The sequence below is a fragment of the Archocentrus centrarchus genome, chromosome 23 (assembly GCF_007364275.1).
Source record: "Archocentrus centrarchus isolate MPI-CPG fArcCen1 chromosome 23, fArcCen1, whole genome shotgun sequence".
Lineage (NCBI taxonomy): Eukaryota > Metazoa > Chordata > Actinopteri > Cichliformes > Cichlidae > Archocentrus > Archocentrus centrarchus.
In genome coordinates this window covers 22,744,488-22,768,212 of record NC_044368.1, presented here as the reverse complement: position 1 = coordinate 22,768,212, position 23,725 = coordinate 22,744,488, and the positions used below count along the sequence as shown (strand labels likewise).

Below are 23,725 nucleotides of genomic sequence, written 5' to 3'. Positions count from 1 at the left end.
GAGGTTTCATGGCTACATTCGACCAGCCTGGTGGCCAGTCTTCATTAATTACACACTGCATCAGTAAGAGCAGAGTGTGAAGGTCCAATTAGCAGGGTAAGAGCACAGTTTTGCTCAAAATACTGCAATGCACACAACATTATGGGTGACATACCAGAGTTCAAAAGAGGACAGATTGTTGGTGCACGTCTTGCTGGCACATCTGTGACCAAGACAGCAAGTCTTTGTGATGTATCAAGAGCCACGGTATCCAGGGTAATGTCAGCATACCACCAAGAAGGACGAACCACATCCAACAGGATTAACTGTGGATGCAAGAGGAAGCTGTCTGAAAGGGATGTTGTGGTCTAAAACCAGGTGTTTCAGTTTCATTGTCCAACCCCTGTATATCCAGTTAAAAAAACATTGGAGAGGTTTAATCTTAATATTAACTATTCACGCTCTTTCTGTGAGTCATATAGTGAAACAATTTCTGATTTATTTTATCAGTGTGTACATGTCAAAATATTCTGGACTGAATTACAACATTACATTAGGCAGAAAACTGGACAAATAATTCAACTTAAAGAGAAGGACATTATAATATGATTTGAGAACAAAGGCATGGACAAAGACTTCACTGACTTCATTCAACTGCTGCTGCTCCTGGGAAAATTTCATATTCATAAAACCAGATGGACAGACTCCAAACCAAATATTAACCACTTCTGTCAAGAGCTTCTGCAATACAGCACTACAATCAAAGAACTGGAGAACAAGAAGGCAATTAAGACAAGCCATATATTTGAAAAATTCCATGTTAATTAAGAATTTTGTATTATATTTATTTTGCTTATTGTTATGGACCTTATACTCCTCTTATTTTTATTTTTCCAGTTTCTTCTTTCTGTAACCCTGGCATCATTATGTTCTGTATTTACTTGTTAATAATAAATAAAGTTTGGAGGAAAAAAAAAAAACTGCCTGTAAACACACCAAGAACAGACAAAACAGTTAAATACCAGCAGTTGCTGTTTATTTTTTAGTTATTTTTTTTAGTATATATATATATATATATATATATATATATATATATATATATATATATATATATATATATATATATATATATATATATATATATATATATATATATATATTTTTTTTTTTTTTTTTGTACCCCAGTGAAACACAGGGGTACAAAATCTTTTTTTTTAAACATTGGGCACTTTATAAATAATGAGAAAATTACTTTGCCACTCATGTAGTTTAACTGTCATTTAGGTGGCAGTCCAACAGAGAGCACTATTTCTCTATTTTAGTTACTTTACAGATTCTGCATCAAAAAAACAAACTTAAAAGTGAGCTTGCTTGCTGTTTCCCTCTGTGTGTGTGTGTGTGTGTGTGTGTGTGTGTGTGTGTGTGTGTGTGTGTGTGTGTGTGTGTGTGTGTGTGTGTGTTTGTGTGTGTGTGTGTGTGTTGTATACTCAGATTTTGGAGCTAGAAAATGAGAAACAAGAACTGCCCTGCAAAAATTACCTGTCTAAATAAAAGGAAAAAACTACTTAATTTGGAAAGATTCAGACTATAATCAAGTTAAATATTCTGTCAGTGGATTGAGAAAATTACACTTCATAAGATTTTTTGAAATAAGACAAAATATCTAGTCTTTAGACAAGTGAGAAATAACTTAAAACAAGTTGTTAAACACTCATTCCAAGTGCTTTATGAAGTCAGATAAACTCAAAACTAGCCTGCCAATGCTTCTTTCAGAGTTTTTTTCTTTCTCACTTTGAGGGGAAAAACTCTTAAAACAAGAGGAACTAACAGCTGTTCTTCTGAATTCAAGAATTGCTAATTCTACGTATTCTGTCTTAAAATAAGAAAGCATTTACACTAAATGAACCCAAAAACACAGTACAACACACAACAGCCTTTATTTAAATTGCTTCTCCAAATAGCAACGATAGTATACAGCATTGCACACATGAACGTGCAAAACAAACCCACACAGAAATGATAATGTTGAGGTTGTAATGCAGGTAATGCCATACATTATACATGGTGTCATTGAACTAATAGTAACTTTCAATTACAACTAAAAACTGGTAAAGTTAATTAACTCTAATCAACATTTAAAGCTACTGAAACTCAAATTATAAAGCAGAACATTTGAAGAACAGAAGATGTGTTTGTAATAGATAAACAAAAATGAAGAATTTAAATGTATTTTTACAGCTCTTATGTCAGGTTAAAACTTTCCAACACAGACTTGTGTACCTGTACAACTCTACTCCTGAATAAAAGCCTTCCACTCTGCCATGGCTTTTTTGTATGAGCCTGTGGTGTCTCGCTCATGGATACTGTCCTTTAACACTTCAGTCTGAATGACAGACAGAAGGGTTGCCACACACTTTGGATATGTGAGATGCAAGGTGTAGTAGTATGCCATCAGATACAGCAAACCTTGACGGAGGTCTTCTTCAGCAAATGTGGTGATGGGTGTGGTTCCAATTGCCATAATACAGTGGGACCCATCAAGGAGCAAAACAGGGCTGAAGAGAGATCTCCTCTGAAGGTAGATGGCTGGATCTTCTGTTGGCTAAAGAAAAAAGGACAAAGCAGAGAAGAGATACATTTTATATATATATATATATATATATACACACATATATATGAATGATCACAATCATAGAATACATGTGGTAAAGCTCATCTTCATATCATTTTCTGTTTCTTTAGGTTGAAAAATGCCCTACAGAAAATGTCAAATATGCCTGCCAATGAAATAATTATGACAAGATTAACTTGTGTCTTAGTCACTGTTAGTAGTCATTCTCTACATACTTTGGGAAATGACAGAGATACTGCACCTGTAATGGTTTAAATCTGTTATTACTTACAGTTTGTTTTGTGAATTTTTACGATTTTGATGAAATTTAGTTTAATTAGTTATTTTTGCACGGTGGTGCAGTGGTTAGCACTGCTGCCTCACAGTTAGAATACCATCTGGAAGGCCTGGGTTCGATTCCACCTTGGCCCAGGCCTCTCCCTCTCTCTGTGTGGAGTTTGCATGTTCTCCCCCGTGCTTGCGTGGGTTCCCTTCAGGTTTCTGCGTGTTCATTTCATCGAACAGGAATTGACACAAAACAAACAGGAATAAGGAGTCCAATTATTAAATTTAATAAAGCCATTTCAAACAGTTTACAGATTAATCTGGTTCAGAATTGTCAGAGCTGCCTGATGCAGTCAGTGCAGCTTCACACTAGTCTGACACCGCTCTCTATCTTAGTTCAACTTTTATACACAGACTTGACACAGTTACACAGTTATCAGTTCCTTCTTCTGTGCCCTTCACTGTCGCCTGTTAACGGCCTCATCTGGGTCCTGTAGACACAAAACATCAGACCAAACACTCATTCTTTTCCAGTAAATCATCAGCATGTGATTTTGTTGTTTCTCTACTATGCAGTCTTATTTCTGTCTGCTGTACAGAGTTATTTCAACACCTTCACCTTGTTGCGAAGATTAATTCTGCAATATGCTACTTGATGCTATATTTCTATTTAAATTGTTATATTTATGGTATGTCTAGTATGCAGCTTATTTACATTCCTTCCTTCAATGCTGACACACTACAAAATGAGCAATATTTTGCACAGCGGTGAACCATTTTGCTTCTGTTTGTCAGTATTTATTTTTTCTTTTTGTGTTAATGATGATGATGGAGGTGATTTTTGCCGTAGAGTGCCTGTAGTGCTTGTCTTGCAAGCCTAATGCTGCTTCTGTCACCCCCACCCCCCTCCAGACTTGATTACTTGAGGCACCACATTTCACCTAATAACTCTACATGTCATCTCAATATTTTATTTTATTTATAGTTTAGTTTCAGTGCCACAGTGCATGCTGATCATTAGAGTTGTCTCTACTGATGGGAAATGTGGAAGTTTATTTTCCTTTTGCTCATTGTCTGCAACGCACAAAGTTAAGCACCTATAATTCTTTTCTTTTTTTTTTTTAAAGAAAAAAGCGTGCTGTTAATAATATCTGTAAATTTTAGTGTACATATGGTACTTGCATATATACATCTTAACAGCATTGGATGGGTGATGACTTGGAACTGTTGTGGGAGACTTTTGATGAAACTGTGTAACTTTTTGTAATACTGTGTGACTGAAAGGAAAGCATGATGCCTGCAGAGATAAATGAAAACTGTTTTTGTTTTTTGTAAAAGTGTTTGATTATTTATTTTTACGTAGTTTTGAGTAAGTGTTTGGAGGGAAAGACAACCTGTTTTGATAGACTGTAATTTTTTTTTCTTTTTTCCTTCATTTGGTGGACCAATAAATTCACTCTGGGGGGAAAAAGCTGTTTGTTTTGTCTTCACTGGCTCATATCCAACAGTATTCAGGCTACTCTGTGCTTCCTTTTATGGTGCTAATCTGCAGATGACATTGCATGTTCTGGCTATCTCACCTATTCACATGAGTCACACAGAGCTGCACAGTTACAGGCTGTTTATCAGTCCAAATGTGACTTGGTGCATTCAGGAAGTTGCTATGACTGTAAATAATAAAACATTCACTCTAGGAAGTACACAACACTGATAAAAGCCTGATACATTCATTTTTATGTATTTAAAAATGACTAATGGAAACATTTTATTTATTGCTTGAGACATGTGGCTCCGTGGATGGTGCAGTACAACAAACAGCTTTTGTGTTGTGATGGTGCAAGGTTGAAACAAACAGTTCTCGTGCACCTTGTAGAGAGTGACAGCATGAGGGAGCGGTCCTTGTGGAGTAAGTGGTGCAGAGGGTGGTCAGGATGATCCATAATGGATTACAGTTTGTTCAGTGACCTCCACCACAGCTGTGAGAGTAGTCATATTACACACCTAAACCTCAGCAGGTTAGTGCTGTATACCAAAATTATGTGTACATGCATGATGGCATTCATCTTCTAAACTTGAAGCTAGAATTCTCCGTTGTGTGTTCTTCACGACACGTCTGTTAATTCAACTTTAAGCTCTACTTGCAGTACCTGTTTGCACGTAGGGTTCTGCTGCTGTTCAGCAGCTGACAGCTGAGCCAGGTCTGTTTTTAAGTGATTCTGGCAATTACTATATACAATTTCAATAATTTTGTTGTATAGTAGTGTATGCATAGTTATATGCATAACCTATAGTAGGTTATGCATAGTCATGAAAAGGCAAAAAGCCCATTTGATCAGGAATTTATATAAAGTTTAAGCAAAAAAAAGATAAATGAATTTTTTTACATGTATACAGTGGAATGTGAATTCCAGTGTGGTCCAGTTGTGAAATTCTTTACTACTAAATATTCCACAGTCCACTTTTAGCGGGATTATAACATAGTGGACATGATGCTGAGGTGCATAGTGCACAGAAGTCACCAACTTTCTGCAGAATCACTACAATCAAAACACAAAACATGTGTTTTGGTCAAAACACGCAGTGAGGTGTGAGATTGTTTTGGCTTCTGGAAAGTGTTTGCATAGCTAAAAGTACAATTGGTATCACAATGGCAAACATTCCAGTGTGTGAACCAATGAATATTTGACCAAGATGTTTTTATATAAATATACTGATGACCTTTGATGACTTCAACATTTTCACAATCTGTTTTCCTTTGTTACCAATTTAAAATACACACAAACAGGTTTGTGTGAAGGTTTGTTAAGACTGACAAGAAGCATCTTTAACTCTTCTGGTCTTGATACACACAGGAAGCTTTGAACGAGTGCAATTGTCTCCTTTATTGGAAAGTTGCTGTAATTCAATATTGAAATATAATCTGCTGAACTTTATTGAGCTCTAGGTCATCAGAGGCACTATTAGAGCATTATTTTTATACTGCCAAAACAAAGGAACAGATTTTTATTTTATTCAGGAAACTCATGCTTCAGAAGCAGATGTAAGATTTTGGAGTCGGTGGGGGAAACAAATGTGGTTTTCTTTTGGTACCAACAAATCAGCAGGAGTAGGATATTGATCAGTCACAGTTTATAATGATTAACATATATGGCTTTAATAATAAACAGCAAAATTCTAACTTATTTTTAACTATAGAAGACAAGATTAATGTGATATTGGCCTCATTTCCTTCAGCCAAAATTTTATGGGGAGGAGATTTCAACACTGATGGATGGAAACATGGACAGGTGGCCCCTAGAAACCAAACATCATCCGAATTAGAACATATTTGTAACCGAATGGACTTAATTGATATTTGGAGACATAAATATTTGAATAACAATTTTTACACATGGAGTAATAAGGACAGATCCCAACAGTCCCGCATAGATTTCTGGTTGATCTCTTCAGATATTGAAAATAAAGTAACTGACATATTAATAGAACCAACAATTCTGACAGATCACAAAGCAATTACAATTAAGGTCAATATGAAACTTATTAGACACATTCGGAATACAGGAAATTAAAGAAAAGGTTGTTACAAAATGAAGAATTCCAAAATGGAACCCTGAGACTTATTAATAAACCCTGGACAGAAGCAAAAATGCTCAATTGTTTTGGGAAGTGCTGGGAATTAAGGAAATTTGAAATTAGAAAGTTGGCAATAAGAATAAGGAAGAAGGTTGTTTTAGAGAACAAAGAGAGAGAAACTCAAATAATTTATAAATTAATGAAACTGTCTGAGAAAACCAATTTGTCTGAACATGAATCTAAATAATATTCATTGTTACAGATCTGGAAAAAATATATGAGGATAAAGCCAAAGGTGCCTTTATTAGATCTAGGAGGAAATGTTAGAACAGGGTGGAAAATGCACAAAGTATTTTTTTAATCTCGAGAAAAGGAACTTTGAGCAGTCCTTTATTGGGAAACTTAGAATTAGTGATGCAATATGTGAAGATGAAAATGTTATTTCAAAAATATGTAACCAATTTCTATCAAAGATTATATATGACTGACTCAGAAAATGAGGATGACATGGATAGATTTCTTAGAGGACAGGAAGAGAATCTCAACAGTGTAGATGATAATTTTAAGTTGCTTTGTGATGAAGGAATTCATTTAAAAGAAATTCAGGAATGCATTGGTTCTCATAAAGATAACTAATCTCCTGGAAATGATGGATTAATTAGTGAATTTTACAAGTTTCTCATCAATCCATTAGCCCCATTCTTAAAGGCTCTGTTTGAAGAAGAGATAATCAAAGAGGAACTGCCTCCAAGGCTTGATTAAGCTAATTCCAAAGCCAAAAAAAGATAAACTAAATCTAGAAAATTGGAGACCAATTAGTCTTTTAAATAATGATTTTAAAATCTTTGTGCTTGTTTTTGCCAAGAGGCTAAAAACTGGACTACAGAGCATTATTGATGAGGAACAATCTGGATTTATGGCTGGCAGAAACATTTGCAGTAACATTCGGTTAGTTTTAGATATGATTGATTATAATGAATATATATTAGATGACAGCTTTATCCTCTTTGTTGATTTTTATAAAGCATTTGATACTGTAAGCCATAAATTTATGTTTAAAGTCATTCAGCACTTTGGATTTGGGGATTATTTTTTAAGAGCCATTACTACCTTATATAGGCGCTGCAATAGCTCAGTTAAGTTAGCATGGGTTACAACTCAGAGATTCAAAGTTAATCGTGGAATTAGACAAGGTTGTCCTTCAAGCCCGTTCCTGTTCCTTCTTGTCACACAAATTATGGCAGTGCATATTAAAAAAGGTCACTTTCAGGGTATCATAGTATTAGGAAGGGAATTCAAATTATCACAACTGGCTGATGACACTGCAATAGTCATCTCTAACCAACACAATGGGAATAAGGCAGTTGCTTGTGTCCAGGATTTTTCCTCAGTCTCAGGACTGAAAATAAATTTGAATAAGTCTGTCTTGTTTTCTCTTAAAGATTCAAGTCTGTCAGAAATTAATGGTATACCAGTGAAAAATAATCTTACATATTTGGGAGTGGTTATTGAAAAAAATCAAAAATTGCGTAACTCTTCAAATTTTGCTCCGGTGATTGAACAAATAAGCAAAAAATGTAATATGTGGTTGATGAGAGACCTGTCCTTAAAGGGTTCACCACAGCGGGTGACCCTGAAGGGATTTGTCTCCTCCTAGGATCAAATCGGGAATCTTTTGGTTGTGTTAGGCGAATGTGTGAACCACTACACTATAGAGCCATTCATCTTTATGCATCATTCATATTCCAATAGGGATATATATTTCATTTTATTATTTCCTCAGTGCAACAGTTAAGCCTTTCATGAGAGTATTTATCGGTAGTGATGTAGTTTTGTACTGTAGCCACTAGAGGGCAGTGAACGCTGGCAATATGGAAACAGGCATGCGCGTGACACCAGAAAAGCGTCATGATTAAACAGCTTTAATTGTGCTTTAGAGTGATAATAGTATTGCTTAATACCCCTCCGCCACCAAAAAATGTCTTTATTTTGCTTTGTCCTCTTTAAAAAGAGCAATTTTTCTTTCTTTTTTTTTTTTTTTTTTTTTTTATAAATATTAGTCAGGTCTATACAGTAGCGCGAGTAGGGAGTAATAGTATTTTATTTTGAAGAGACGCCGGAAGTGGTGGTGTGGTTCTGAAAAAGTTGGCCGGTGAGATTGACCAACTTTATGAGTAGATACGCAGCGTTTCCTTTACCCAGAGTCTGCACGCAAACTTAAAGGTATCCTTTACACTGCTTCGTGGTCTCCTTCATCAGCATAAATGCCGAACCTTTTGTCCAAAGCTCCGGATTTGGTTGCCGTCTTCGTTCATTGGTGAGTCCGCCTTTATGACTTTTATTTTCCATATTTCCGCCTCTCCTTTCGCTTATTGGGGCAGCTGTACCGTTACACCACGGACTAACCCTGCTCAGCTATGGTTAAGTTAAATAAAAGTTTAATAAACCCCTGCGTAGACTCGCCACAGTCAATTTTAATGGCCTGAAGATGTTTATGACTCCGTCGTCTAAACAGCACACTGTGGCTGAGTGCGGTTCTAATTGCATCCATAATGTTTTGAGTTTTGCTTCCTGCTTTTCAAAGCTTCCTCTGCTGATGTGACAGAAGCAGAAGGGAAACTCCAGCCATTTAATCCTGTACACGTCAACCAGTGAAGATGATTTATTTTTATTTTATTGTTTTTTGTTTTTGTTTTTTTTTTAAACAAAAAGGTATTTAGATGTTAATGAATCATGCTAGTAAAGCTGCTTTACTTACATGATTCATTAACATCTAAATACCTTTTAAAGGTATTTAGATGTTAATGAATCATGTAAGTAAAGCTGCTTTGGGAAATCTTTTCTTTCCCAAAGCAGTGTCAGTACATGCAGCCACCATCCGTGTGTGGTTAGAGGTGAAGTTTATCATTCTTACAGAGCTCCAATTTTAGAGAGCTCATATTATCCAAAAAATAATAATTAAAAGATTCAGAGTCTGTGGGATGATTGCGACATCTGCCTCTGCACTGACAAAGCAGCTTAAGAGCATTTGAATAAAGGGGAGTAAGTACATTTTTGTTGCTCATCCTGATAGCAACTTTTAGGAAGTGTGCAAATCTAAAACTGTGTATTAAAAGGAGAAGGAAACTGAAATTGTGCACTGATGAAAAAGGATGTGAAAAATACAGAGGAAAATGTGATTAAATGGGGAAATAAGTAAAAATAAGTGTCTTATGTTTTAGTCTTTGTTAATCTGTACAAATTTGCTAATACGATGAGTATGAGGAAGCTTTGATGGAGGACATTTGACACTGGGACGACTGAGTCATCGGCCTTTAGAACATGTGTCATATTGTAATATCTATCATAACCTTCTTAGTTGTCCTGTTTATTGATGTTTGTCAAGTTTTCAGTAGCCATGATGTTTCAGCAGAAAACACAGGGAAGTGCTGGGCGGCCGATTACAGATTAATGACAGCATGTCGCATTTTTACGTTTCCATCCGTCTCTAGCTAGGCGATGGACAGGCGGCGGATCCAGGTGAGCGACGAAGAGTCTCAAGTTCCACGAGAAGAGAGCCGGAGGAGGAGGAGAAAGAAAGCCATCACCTCGTCCTCCTCCAACTCCATGGATCAGATCACCGTTGAGTTTGTGCTGCCCACGGCCACGCGGGGTGGGAACAGCCCTGACACTCTGCAGCTGGATGTGGCTGGGAACTGGACCGTCGAACAGGTCGGCTCATTTGCTTATTTTCTTGCGAGGCCCGGGGACCATCAGTTATAGATGTTAAAATGGTCCTCACTGCACCTTATTCACAGGTGAAAGCTCAGGTGTGGATGAAAGCGGTGACTTCAAACCTATGCCCTGAGTTCTACCAGCGGTTTTCTCCTGACCATTGCATCCTGCTTTACCAGAAGAAAGGAAATGTTTGTGAGATCTATGACAAGCACCAGGTCTTCCAGACGCTAGACTGCATTGGCTACTGGAGAGGTACCACGACCCCTCCGTCCTGCAGTCAGAATCTGAGCTGGTGTTTAGCGATGATGTAAAATCTTTGTCTTTGTGTTTCAAAAGCCCTGAAGAAGGATGTGGGGCGAATTCAGCTGGCGGTCCGCCCGCAGCCCATGCAGGAGTCCGTGGAGTACCAGTGCTACCTGAACTACCTGATAGGCTACGACGTGACTGACGTCAGCAATGTCCACGACGATGAGCTGGAGTTCACGCGCAGGAAGCTGCTGACCCCCCGACGCATAGAGCTGTCAGATCGCGACCCAAAGCTCTACTCCATGGACCCCTGGGTGACCCGCAAGCCACTGCCTGAGCACCTGCTCTCCAAGGTCTGTGTGTGTGTGTGTGTGTCGGTTTGTTTTTATAACAATATAACAGCATTAGCGCTGTTGCCTGTAATCACTGCAGTTCTGAAAGAAACATAAGACTGAAAAATTAGCCAGCTCTCCAAGCCCTGCACATCTGAATGAAAGCCTGTGCAGAAACATGCGGCCATCTCAGCCGTGGAAGTGCAAATTCAGCTCATTGCTCACAGAGACTGTGCCAACCTTTGCTACAGATTCTGCTTGTGTGACGAGTTCATTTTAAACTTAAAAAAAAGTGCTAACCGTGTGCCTCGTCTGTCTCTGGCTTCCTCTCCTTTTCTTGACAGTTTGTGTCAGTGCTTCTGCTGATGATTGACACAGTCGCACATAAAGGTGTGACTTGGAGATCCTTGTTTTTAATAATGTGTGTCTGCCTTCTGCCAAAAAGCCATTTTCTTAACCAGCCTGAGCTTACAGAATACAGTGGCATTTATTGCTACAGAGACCACCGCCTCTAGCCTCAAGCCCCAGTTGTGTGATTGTTGTGTGATGGATGATTAGATCCTGGGGATGTTGTTTCCAGTTTGAAATCCTGGGCTCTTTAAAGTTAACTTAAAAACAGGCTGATTTTTTTGCAGAATAGGGCACAAACTTCACTGAACGACAGTAGTGAATCTTTTTTTGGAATGAGTTGAAGAAAATGGTGCATCAACAGCAGCCTGTACTGTATGACTGTGAGGAGTGAGACCGCATGTAAGAGAACAGATCGACAACTCTTGGTTGATTGTCTGTTTATGCATACTTAGAAATTATGTTTCCACTAAAAAACTGACCGGCTGTCAGTGAGTCATTGGTCAGATTTCTTGAATTAATTCATGCCTAAATGGCTTAAGGTGTGTTTATTTTGACTTGTAAATTGTTCTTTTTGCGCCTCCTTTCAGATCAATAATGGTCACATCCTGGTGGTAATCCACGTGAGCAAGGCCAGCCAGACCATCAAGGTCTCTATTGATGACACACCAACTCAGGTAAGTGTATTTTCACTACTTCCTGTTCCTGTTTTCTGTAGTTTTCTGAAAGTTTTCCATCTTGTTTAGGTGTTGGCGAGCTTTTTTGCCAAAACAACAAACAAAAGAGCTTTGCTGGGCATCTCTGACAACGTGTGTGAGGCTGACTTTGTGCTTCGGGTGTGCGGCAGGTATGGCACACGCAAACAATGTCTTCAAGTTGGGATTGAAAGCCAGTGACAGCTTAAATAGAGAGTAGATTTAAACAGAGGAACATTACCATTACATTAGAAAGTAAGCATGCCAGTGTCACACAGGGACGAGTACCTGTATGGAGAGAAGCCTCTGCAGAACTTTAACTGGATCCGTCAGTGCCTGAAGAATGGTGAGGAAATCCACCTGCTTCTGGAGACGCCGCCTGATCCTAATCTGGATCTGGTACGGAAGGAAGATTGGGCCCAAGTGGATGACTGCACTGGAGTTGCAGGTAAGGAGTTAAGCTAAGCAGTTTAATCATTTCCCTTCCACATGGTCAACCTTGTAACCTAATCTTCGGATTTTCCCTCTCAGGTACCCATGAGCAACTGACCATTGATGAGAAAGACCATGAGCGTGTGTTCACCATCTCCATGTGGGACTGTAACAGGAAGTTCAGAGTGAAGGTGCTAGGGATTGACATCCCATCCCTCCCCAAAGTCCCAGAGCTTATTGTCTACATCGAGGCCAGCATCTTCCACGGGCAGCAGCTTTTAGCTCAGGTAAGGACACTTTCACACAAACTCAAGTGTTAACGTGGCTTCTGAGATACATTGATCTAAGAGCAGTTAGAATCTTTATGCTTGAATTTCTTAACTAAATAATTTAATGGTAACAGAATTATCAACACAATAGATACATGCTAATGTAAAAATTGACCTCACATATAAACATGTCAAACATTACTTGTTTTATAGACACTTCTGAAAAAATTTTATACCAAAAAGCCACTCTGTTTTTTTTGGCAGGTTAATGCCTTTAAAGGAAAGTAGAAGCAGCTGGAAATGTTCAGTTTACATGAATAATAACTTGATATATACTGGTGACCTGCCCTTGGTGTGGCAAAAACTGCAGTTTCTTATATGGTCACTTAAGGCCAGCCCTAAAACCAAATCTATCCGTGTGCACCCATGGTAAAATAACAGACATATCATTTTTATAGTCTGGTACAAAAAAAATATTTTTTTTTCCTCTATAGATCATTTTACTCTTTGTGGCAACACATCTATTTAAATTATACTAATGCTTAAAAGTTTGACCACTAGCTGGCTCCAAGGCTAAACCGAGTCACTGAACTGGACCTTTTGATCGTGGTGTTGTGGCTTTTTTTTTTTTTTTTTAAGTGCATTTATCTGACAAATACTATGATTATTGTGATGTCAGCTACCCTAACAGACTGTCCAAGAAGTCTGTGCTCCAGTTTTGGGGAATGAAATTCTAGTATGTCTGTGTAGATTCTCAGTCATCCAGGTCACAGTCAAGTTGGACTTTTTTTTAGGTACCTGAACCTTCGTGAACCTAAAATTGTTGTAGTTTTTGTATTCAAATTATCAATAATTAGCAAGTAAACAGTGGTTAATTAACAGGGATTTGTCAGGTAGGGGAAGGTTACCCGTGCAGTGTGGGGAGAGTGTGCAGGCTGTGCTATTTTGCCAAAAGTATTCACTCACCCACTCAAGTTATTGAATTCAGGTGTTCCAATCACCTCCATGGCCACAGGTGTATAAACCAAACACCTAGGCATGCAGACTGCTTCTACAAACATTAGTGAAAGACTGGGTCGCTCTCAGGAGCTCAGTGAATTCCAGCGTAGTACTGTGATAGGATGATACCTGTGCAACAAGTCCAGTTGTGAAATTTCCTCACTACTAAATATTCCACAGCCAGCTGTTAGTGGTATTATAATGAAGTGGAAGTGATTGAGAAAAACAGCAACTCAGCCACAGAGTGGTAGTCCACATAAAATCATAGAGTGAGGTCAGTGGATGCTGAGGCGCATAGTGGACAGAGGTCACCAACTTTCTGCAGTCAGTCACTACAGACCTCCAAACTTCATGCAGCCTCTTCAGCCATAATGCTAAAATCAAGGCATCAGAACAGGAAATCACAAAAGTGTCTGTAAAGTGTACTGTGGGAATGGTGGACCCCACCACTGAAAACTGCCACATATGTTGGAAGAAGTATGAACAAAATGAAACTACGTGAAATGGATATGTTTGAAAAAGGCAGTGAAACTATTCCACAGTGTGGGAAAAAAGAGAGTTTTTCCTTCCCACTGTTGCCAAGTGCTTGCTCATAGAGAGTTGTCTGATTGTTGGGTTTTCTCTGTATTGTTGTAAGTCTTTAGCTTACACTATAAAGCCCCTTGAGCTGACTGTTGTTGTGATTTGGCGCTATATAAATAAAAGCAAAGTTTAACCCCGATTCTAATTTTTTAGGAGAGAACCACCTCCAAAACTTTCAGTGAAGAGGTGCTGTGGAACTGCTGGCTGGAATTTAGCATTAAAATCAAGGACCTACCTAAGGGAGCACGCCTTAACCTCCAGGTAAACTCAGAAATTTCATTCTGATGGTATAATCATCCTTCATATGTATTTGTCTATATTTGTTTGTGAATAATTGTTAATCATTAATAAGTTATAACTGTTGTGTTTTTGGTACATAACTGTTCACTGTGCTCTGTGTGTCCCACCTAGGTGATCTGTGGGAAGCAACCCCAGACCCCAAATTCCAAAGCAGGTTCCTACCAAGAGAATACAGCAGGAAGCAGCAGTCTTGATGGTAAAGTCCTCTCCCATTCTGTTGCTTCACATGTTGAACATCTACAGAGCAAGCCTTTATTCAGTCTGAGTAAAAGTCTGTCTTTCAGGAAAGACCAAGAGTCGTCTCCTTTACTACGTGAACCTGCTCCTGATCGACCACCGCTCATTGCTCCGTCAGGGCGAGTTCATCCTCCACATGTGGAAGATGCCAGAAAAGAGCGAGGAGAGCAGCAGTAGCATCAACGCAGACAAGCTCACCTCAGCCACGAACCCAGACAAGGCCTCTTCCATGGCCATCGCCATTTTGCTGGACAAATACTGCTATCCCGTGGTGCTACCCAAGAGCCGGGACGTGGGCCGGGACTGGGGGGTTGGGGGCGAAGAAGCAGAGGGAGGGGAGCGAGGTCAGAGAGAGATGCCAAACCACTTAAAAAAACAGTTTGAGGCCATCGTAGGTACCGATCCCCTACATCCCCTCAGCCCCGAGGACAAAGAACTGCTGTGGCACTTTAGACATGAGTGTATGCGTGACCCCAGGTACTGATGTGTTTTCTTACTTTTCTCATTCTAAATCAAATGGACTACAAAGTGTTGTACCATTATTTTTGAATATTTAATTTTGCCATCAATCACTTGCCCTTAGAGCCTACCCAAAGCTGCTGGGCTCAGTCAGGTGGGGAAAACAGGAAGATGTTTTGGCAACACACCGGCTGCTGGAGCGCAGTAGCGCATGGGACACCAGGTATAATGGCGTTTCACTCTGTCACTACTGTGTGGAGGATCAGTGTCACACCACATTTCACCATAATATTCCTTTGCAGTGGTCTGGATGTTGGCCTGGCCATGCAGCTGCTTGACTGCCACTACTCAGATTCTCAGGTTCGCTCAATGGCAGTGAGGAAGCTGGAGACACTGGAAGATGATGATGTGCTCAGATATCTTCTCCAGCTTGTACAGGTACAGCCTCTCTTTTTTTTATATAGATATAATATTTGGTTGATTTGAGTGGGGACCACTTCAGTCAAAAGAAGATGGTTATTTTCATCTTTTTTCTTTTTTTTTTTTAGCTATATGGCTTTTTTCAAGGACCTTCCCACCTTTCTGTGTGCATGCATTAAGAGCTTAAGCTAGTAGGGCACAGAAGCACAGAAGAGAGCAAGCATTACCATGCCCATCAACTGATGCTGCTCCCCTGAGGGTAACACACTATGGCACACAGCTAGAATAATCTCAAACTGGTATCTTGAACATGACAGTGAGTTCTCTGTACTCAAATGGCCTCCAGAGTTACCAGATCTCAATCCAACTGAGCACCTTTGGGATGTGGTGGAACGGGAGATTCTCATTACAGATGTGCAGCTGACAAATCAGCAGAAACTGTCAATATGGACCAAAATCTCTGAGGAGCGTTTCCAGCCCCTTGTTGAATCTCTGCCACGAAGCATTGTACCAGGTGTACCTAATAAAGTGCAGTGAGTGTATAATTAACTAGTGCACCCTATGTGGGAGTTGCCAATAGGAGCTGCAGAAGGCTATAATAATATCAGCTGAGCCATCAGCTGATATGTGCTGGCATTAAAATCAGCTGTTATCTGTTGATAACATTTGCATACCTAACATGCACTTTCTGTACCTGCGTCTACATTTAGGAAGCAAATGGTGCACTTTGTATTCTCCTACATTCAGTAGGAGTTATGTTTGCATACAAAACAAATAATCTACTTTTAGAATCTAATGCTTAATATAAATCTCCCAATATGTAGCTGAACGTCAAAGTCGATCTTTTACAGCATAAAAACATTCAGTTATTGATGCGTCAGTCATGTTAGACTGTTTAGTTTTACTGTTGGAAAGGTGAACATTTGTTTTCTCTCTCAGATTTAGACCATTTCTGGTATCTCTATGTCAAATGTGGCAGCACTGTGAGAAACTGGTTATTGCAGCCTAGCACAGACATGCTACACTTTCATCCTACACTGGCAGTTTGTGTACACTGCCTGCTTTACATCATCACTGCAGAGTTTTGTTTTGGCCTCTTTTATGAGAGTGGTGTTTATGACGTGGTCCTGATGAACATATACTCTGCTGCTCTTATAGTTATTATTGTTGACTTAAGATGCGAAACAGCCCATATTTGACTGGGCAGATAAATGTTGGCTTGACATGATGAAGCCTCTTTTGCATTTACTCTCCTGCACCACCTGATTCACAAGCTCAGGCTCATCAGAGACATGCTGTGAGTTTAGCTTTCAGTAGCTTTCCATAGTTGACTCTGTGGTCAGCTTTGCATGAATGATACCGTATCAGTCATCAGTCATCAGCTGAAGTCTATATAGGGTATATATGTAAGAATACACTGCTGGCTTTCAAATACTAGTCAAACTTCTTCCCAAGAGTGACAGCATGCTGTGGATTGTCAGCAAGGATTTCAGTTCCTTTTAACCAGTCACTGCTTCTTTTTCTAAACATTTAAATTGCAGTTCTGTAGGAGCACAGTGTGTTCTGTGTTTTCATTACACTTGCTTGGCTGCCACAGTCCATGCTGTGTCCCATTCACAGTGTATCCTCTGTTAAATGTATTCACGGAGCCTGTTTGTTGCAGTGTCTTTGTTGTTTGCTCTGCTAACTTCACGTGCTAGAAAACCTGCTATTTTTGGATAAGCTTCCATGTGCTTTGGAGTTCATCCAGAGAGATGAGACTGCAGTAAGAACAATGTTGCATTGTTCTTTTTGTACATTACACCAGAGTTCACACGAGTTTGTGATACAGTGCATGTATGAGACTGAATGAAACCTGGAAATCCTGGTAAGATCAGATTGTGGTTTCGTTAGAAATAAAGTTCATTGCTTTGTGAATGTGTTTGTGTGTCCTGCAGGCAGTCAAGTTTGAGCCGTACCATGACAGTGCTCTAGTCAGGTTCCTACTGAAGAGAGCTCTGAGGGTAAGCAGATGTGTCTGTCTGTTTTTTTTCTCTCAGCAGTGCATGTGTTTCTAAAGTTAGCTTAGTTGTTGCCACACATTTATTTTGTTGAAGCTAAAAAAAGAAAGTTTCACTAGCAACATACTGTAAGCACAGTCTGAAAATGTAAAAATAATCAGCAGTATTTTTTTCATACTTTGTCTTTTTTTTTCCTTTTTGTTTTTCCTTTGCAGAGTAAGCGTATTGGTCATTTTCTCTTCTGGTTCTTGCGGAGTGAGATCGCCCAGTCCAAGCACTACCAGCAGAGGTACGCTGTCCTGCTGGAGGCCTACCTCAGAGGCTGTGGGGAAAATATGCTGCAGGACTTCAAGAAGCAGGTGACATGCTTTATTTACACATTTTAACACAAATGTACCGTACTGTGAAAAAGTGTTGAGCCACCCTTCATATTTTAAAGGGGTATTGTGAAATGGTTCTTCAGGCTTTCTGAACGTCTTTCAAACTATCTACAGCAGATGAACAGCATCTGAAAGTCATGTTCATAAGAAATAGGAAAAAAAAATCCAGCAAAGACCTGACACATGACCTGAGAGATGCACCTGGCTCTTCAGTTCACTGAAGCCTCCTCAGAAATGGTCTCAGTGGAAGGCTGGCTGTCAATAAGCCATTCTTAAAGAAGGGAAAACAGGAAGAAAAGACTGAGGTGTGCCACATTACACAAGTAGACTGTCCTTCAAGAAGCCTGGAGAACTATTCCTGAAGACTACTTAAAGAAATGACAAGAAAGCTGCGAGAAAGAGTTCAGGCTGTGCTGATTAAAAGCAGTCATACTAAATACTGACTTTCAGGTTCATCAGAATTAGCTTATATACTATATTTCCATGCATGTTGGCACATTTCAGTATTTTAATGCACTGGTTTCCCATTTTCATATATAGAAATGAGGTGTGGTTCAAGACTTTTGTACAGTACTGTATATGTGGATGACTGCGTGATCAGAGGACTGAGAGGTTTTTTTAATTTTGACAGCATTTACAGACTCTCAGTACTTGACTGCATGAACTGATGCTCTCTCTTTAAACAGTTTACCAAAGGAATTCAACCCGTTTCCTTTACATCTCACCTCTTCTCTGTCATCTAGTCTTGACCTTTGGCACACACCTGAATGGTGGCTTTTTGGGCATAATTGTGCTTCTGTGTCACCTTGTTTTACTTTGAGAGCAGTAATCTTGTGGAGGGTGATATCTGTTAACACAATGCAGTCAGTGAAAAGATCTTTGACAGAAGGAACTGATGCTTCCAGGTGGATGTGACGGAGGCTCTGCAGAAAGTCACCCGTGAGATCAAGACCATGTCTGCAGACAAGTACGATGTTACGCCACAAGGTGAGAGGCAGAAAATGAAAAGAAGCACTGGTGTGAACCTGCATTTTTTTTTTGTTGTTGTTTGGAAACTAATTTAGTGGTATTTTTAGTAGTATTTAACTTTCATTACAGATTTTGTTCTATTTCAGCCCTGTCCAACGTGAGCTCAATCACAACGTTGTCCATTTTCTGACAGAAATATCAACTCATCTTATTATTTTTGATAGGCTTTTGAATTTTGACTTTCGAGGTTACCACTGTCACCTCACAGTAAGAGGGTTCCTGGTTCAGATCCGCTGACCTGTCTGTGTGGAGTTTGCGCGTTCTCCTGACTGTGATACTCCCAGTATTCCGGTTTCACCTCCACAGTCCAAAGGCCTGCTTGTTGGGTTAATTGGTGGCTCTAAATTGCACGTACATGTGAATGGTTGTCTGATTGTGTTAGCTCTGCAACGTGTGCACCAGGGTACCAGGGTGTACCCCCACCTCTTGCCTAATGTCAGCTGGAATAGGCTCCAATGCCCTTCTGATCCTGAATTGGATAAGTGGAATAGGATGGATGGATGGAATTTTAAAAACAAAGCTGTGCATGGCCTCACCCCTGCTGTTATAGCAGAATTCCCTATCCCTGCATCCTCTTCATTCTCTCTGATTAAGCCTTCTCTCCTGTATGTTAGGATGTTCGTATATGTTTTTAATGTGTAGATATTCAGATTATGAGCCATTTGCACCTGTGTTTTTAAAAAAGTGCTATACAAATAGAATGATTCTAAAACATTTTGAAGAGTCACATCAAAGCAAAGTGTGTGTTTTTCAGTGGTGTTTCAGTTGCGTCAGAAGCTGGAGAATCTGCAGTCCTCCGGTCTGCCGGAGAGTTTCAGAGTCCCTTATGATCCAGGACTAAGAGCTGGACCGCTGCTGGTGAGGAGCAAAAACACACATACAGTGTATTAAACACTAAAATGAAAACAACTTCAGCAGCCTCATAGCTCACATGAGAACTTATTTCTGGCTAGAAACTTCAGAATCTTAACTATAAATCACTAAATTCAAAGATGAATGCAATTTCTGTTTGTGTAGATTGAGCAGTGCAAAGTGATGGCATCTAAGAAGAAGCCGCTGTGGCTGCAGTTCAGAAGGGCCGACACCACCACTCTGTCCAAAGACCCCATAGGCATCATCTTCAAAGACGGTGATGACCTCAGACAGGATATGCTCATCCTGCAGGTGAGTAGCGACTTAGTTTTAGACAGAACTGAGCAAGTTATGGAAGATAAATATCGTGCACTTTCTTCCTTTCAGATTCTGCTCATAATGGAGTCAATCTGGGAGACTGAATCTCTGGATCTCTGTCTTTTACCGTATGGCTGCATCTCCACTGGAAATAAGATAGGTCAGTTATTTACACCAGAGATACAGAAATTAGATTTGATTCTGTGGCCTTTATTTTAACCCGACAAATTCAGGAAAAAATGGCCTCTGGCTTGTCACTGCTGTGGCGCTTACTCCTTTCATGTGTCTTTATTGCATCACTGCAGGTATGATTGAAATTGTTAAGGATGCCACCACCATCGCCAACATCCAGCAGAGTGTTGTGGGAAGCACTGGGGCATTTAAAGATGAAATCCTATATCAGTGGCTCCGGGACAAGTGTGTCAGCGAGGACAAGGTACATGCTGTACCCTACCAGCTTATGCTTCTTTTATGCTTGAGCGGTGGTAGCACGAAGACAGTCTGCGGGCAGTCACGGACTCCCCGTCTACCTGCAGAGACTGTTTGTTGTTAGATGGGGTCAGTGTCAAAAATATGTGGTGCAACCGGTCTGTGGGCCACTCTTGCTTGTGCTGTTGCCGGTCCATCAACCAGCTGCAGAGAAGAGCGAGGCCATAACATGCAAAGAGCTGAAATGAAACCGAAATGAAAAGTGCCTGCTGCAACCGCTGTCTGTGCTTTTCATGCTGTATTTTCTGATCTTTGATTAGTTTTTTTCCGTGCTTCTCCCATTCCGGATAAACTCTGCTGTCGCTCCCTTCCCCATCCCGGCCCACTTGTTAACCGGTCAGCACTCAACTGACCCATAGGTCATCCGTGTCCAGCGACGTGCAGTTGCAGTGGGTGGAGACCCCTCTGTGCAGACGGACACATTTGCAGCACCATAAATTACACTTTAGTCTCGCGTGTGAAGGAGGCACCCTGCTGTTTTTGTGTTTCAGGACCAGTTCTGTAGCTCATCAGTATACTTGATTACATATCACTGATCAATAGAGTTTTATTTACAGCAAGCATTGCACACAATACGTGCAATTATGTAATGAGTGTTGATAGTGCAGCTTTGTGCACTTTATTATATTGGCGGAAATGGCACTTTGAGAGAGGAAGGAAGCAACCGTCAGAGTTTTTCCTGTCACCACAGCACCCACACACACACACTACTTTTAGCTCAGACACCTGCTCTCCCACAGTCTGTGCTTGTTCCTCTTATTGCTTTTGAAAACGTTCTTTTTTTCCATAGTGGGGTCAGTATAACAAGTAATCCCCATGAAATCAAATCTAATTTCATCTAATCTATCTCAGTTAGCATCAACTCTGCTTCTTGGGCTCACTTTGGGCATTTTTGTTTATCAGCAGTGATTCACACACATACCCTCGCTTTATTCTAACACTGTATAATTATGGCTGTTCTCTTAAACACTACTGTTCTGTGTCTCTGAGTGTGCACACGTGGTCATGGTTTCTTTAATAGCCTGTTTGGTGAGTGTGTAACCGAGATTAGTATTTGTACAATTTACAGATGTCTCCTAAATCCATCACATGCAGGAAATCGTAAAGCTACACTTTTGAAAAGAGAACAGCTACAAGGATACAGTTACTCTTTGTGTGTGTCTGTGTGTGTGTGTCTGACTGAGCACAATGGCAGAGTCTATGTTGCTTTCTCGACAACTGCTCATCCAAATTACAGACTGAGTGACTCAAGTCATTTGTTAAATAAAAAACTAAAGGCAAAAATAAATAAATCTGACAGGGAATGTAGAAAATATTGTGTACTTGTCCATCTCTGCAACATTTTTAGACCATCAGAGTGATGAAATTCTGTCAAAATTAGAAGTTTTTTTTTAGGCTCTCATTCTTTCCCCACTTTTTTCCCCACTTGGTGAATGTCCTTGTTTTAAATAGCTGCAGTATTGAAATTCTTCTCATTAATTAAAGTTATGGGTTGAAACTTAAAAGTAGTTTGTTTGTGTTGTTGTCTCTGTGCTGTAGTTCCAGCAGGCTGTAGAGAGATTTCTGTATTCCTGCGGTGGATACTGTGTGGCTACTTACGTCCTGGGTATTGGGGATCGCCATAATGACAACATCATGATCACTGAATCTGGTAATCTTAAATCTGTTTTCACTTCACTGTCAGACAAACTGAAGCATATTAAGTCATGCAGTTTCTAAAAATGTGCTATTTCTTAAATTAAATTCAAGTAGGTATTAATAATTGTCGCCATACTAACTGCTTCATGTTTCTGCAGGGAATCTGTTCCACATCGACTTTGGTCACATCCTGGGGAATTACAAGAGTTTCATGGGAATCAGTAAGGAGTGGGTTCCCTTTGTGCTCACACCAGACTTCCTGTATGTCATGGGAACATCAGGAAAGAAAAGTAGCCCCCACTTCCAGAATTTTCAGGTGCTTTTTTTTTTTTCCATGCCAGTTCACTCAGTACAGTGTACACTGAGGCAGACATGCAGGAGCACACTTGCCCCTTAAATGAACTCAGATCATCAAAATGAGATTCACACGGAAACCAGTCAGTCAGATTTGTCTGTATGTTCATCCATTCTCTGTGTTTCAGGATGTGTGCGTGAAGGCTTACCTCGCCCTTCGGCATCACACCAACCTGCTGATCATTCTTTTCTCCATGATGCTGATGACAGGTACTATCTCATCCTTATAGCGCAACAGCCAGTTATTAATAAAAATAATGTCATTTTCCCAGTTAATATCAGCTGTACCTAATTTGAGTGTGATTGGCTCACCTGTGACAAGTAGTTTTAAACTGGGTTTTTTTTAGATATTTATTCCAAAGTGAAGTAAAACTAACACATGGTTGTAGTTTTTGCTTAAAAAAAATCTTTTTTTGGTCCATTAACAGGGATGCCCCAGCTGACTAGTAAGGAGGACATCGAGTACATCCGTGAGGCACTCACTGTTGGCCGTAGTGAGGATGAGGCGCAGCGCCACCTGCTGGATCAGATAGAGATCTGCAGGGAGAAAGGCTGGATGGTTCAGATTAATTGGTTCGTTCATCTGGTCCTGGGAATCAAGCAGGGTGTGGAGAAACGGTCCACTTAGGACTTTTTAGGGCCCGAGCACGAACTGTGCGAAGGCCCTATTGTATTTGCTCTGTTTATTATTATTATTATTATTATTATTAGGGCCCGAGCACGAACTGTGTGAAGGCCCTATTGTATTTGCTCCGTTTTTTTTTTTTAGTTTTTTTTTATTATTATTATTTTTATTCAGGCAAAAGAAGTGCCTTTTTGGGGACTTTATCATATTCAAAAACTCATGAAACTTTGCACATGCATCACACCTGGTGAAAATTTAAGTATTTTAATGGCCTTGGGCCAGCCAAAATGCCTCAGTAGCGCCCCCTAAAGTTCAGCCCCACCGCTGTGTTTCACGTACATTTATGAAACTTGCTACACATATGTATCATATCCAGACGCACAAAAAATCCTCTTGGAGCCATGCTCTAAACCCAACAGGAAGTCGGCCATTTTGACTCAAACATGCAAATTTGGCGATTTGCACCCTTCAGACCTTCTCTAATAACTCAAAGGGTTTAGAAGTTATCAACTTCAGATTTGGTGTGTTTCATCTACACACCAAGGGGAATCTACAT

At 39.8% G+C, this 23,725-nt stretch overlaps 1 protein-coding gene across 1 annotated transcript; it reads left to right on the top strand.

The window, feature by feature from the left end:
* Positions 1 to 8,583: 8,583 nt before the first annotated feature.
* pik3cg (phosphatidylinositol-4,5-bisphosphate 3-kinase, catalytic subunit gamma) lies at positions 8,584 to 23,293 on the top strand. The gene is made up of 24 exons (XM_030720224.1): positions 8,584 to 8,765; positions 9,940 to 10,159; positions 10,246 to 10,417; positions 10,502 to 10,764; positions 11,682 to 11,768; positions 11,838 to 11,938; positions 12,065 to 12,234; positions 12,318 to 12,505; positions 14,222 to 14,329; positions 14,480 to 14,564; positions 14,653 to 15,082; positions 15,189 to 15,287; positions 15,367 to 15,502; positions 17,422 to 17,487; positions 17,700 to 17,843; positions 18,770 to 18,851; positions 19,648 to 19,751; positions 19,911 to 20,057; positions 20,133 to 20,223; positions 20,369 to 20,499; positions 22,092 to 22,203; positions 22,349 to 22,506; positions 22,673 to 22,754; positions 22,973 to 23,293. The coding sequence occupies exons 2-24, from the start codon at positions 9,947 to 9,949 to the stop codon at positions 23,170 to 23,172; spliced, it is 3,369 nt and encodes a 1,122-aa protein (XP_030576084.1). The 5' UTR covers positions 8,584 to 8,765; positions 9,940 to 9,946; the 3' UTR covers positions 23,173 to 23,293.
* Positions 23,294 to 23,725: the final 432 nt, after the last annotated feature.

Bases quoted from the DNA above. Each gene is read 5' to 3' on its own strand.
- pik3cg (XM_030720224.1), top strand. From the start codon at position 9,947: ATGGACAGGCGGCGGATCCAGGTGAGCGACGAAGAGTCTCAAGTTCCA. The intron at 12,235-12,317 runs GTAAGGAGTTAA...TTTCCCTCTCAG, and splicing joins TGACTGCACTGGAGTTGCAG to GTACCCATGAGCAACTGACC. The intron at 15,288-15,366 runs GTATAATGGCGT...ATTCCTTTGCAG, and splicing joins AGTAGCGCATGGGACACCAG to TGGTCTGGATGTTGGCCTGG.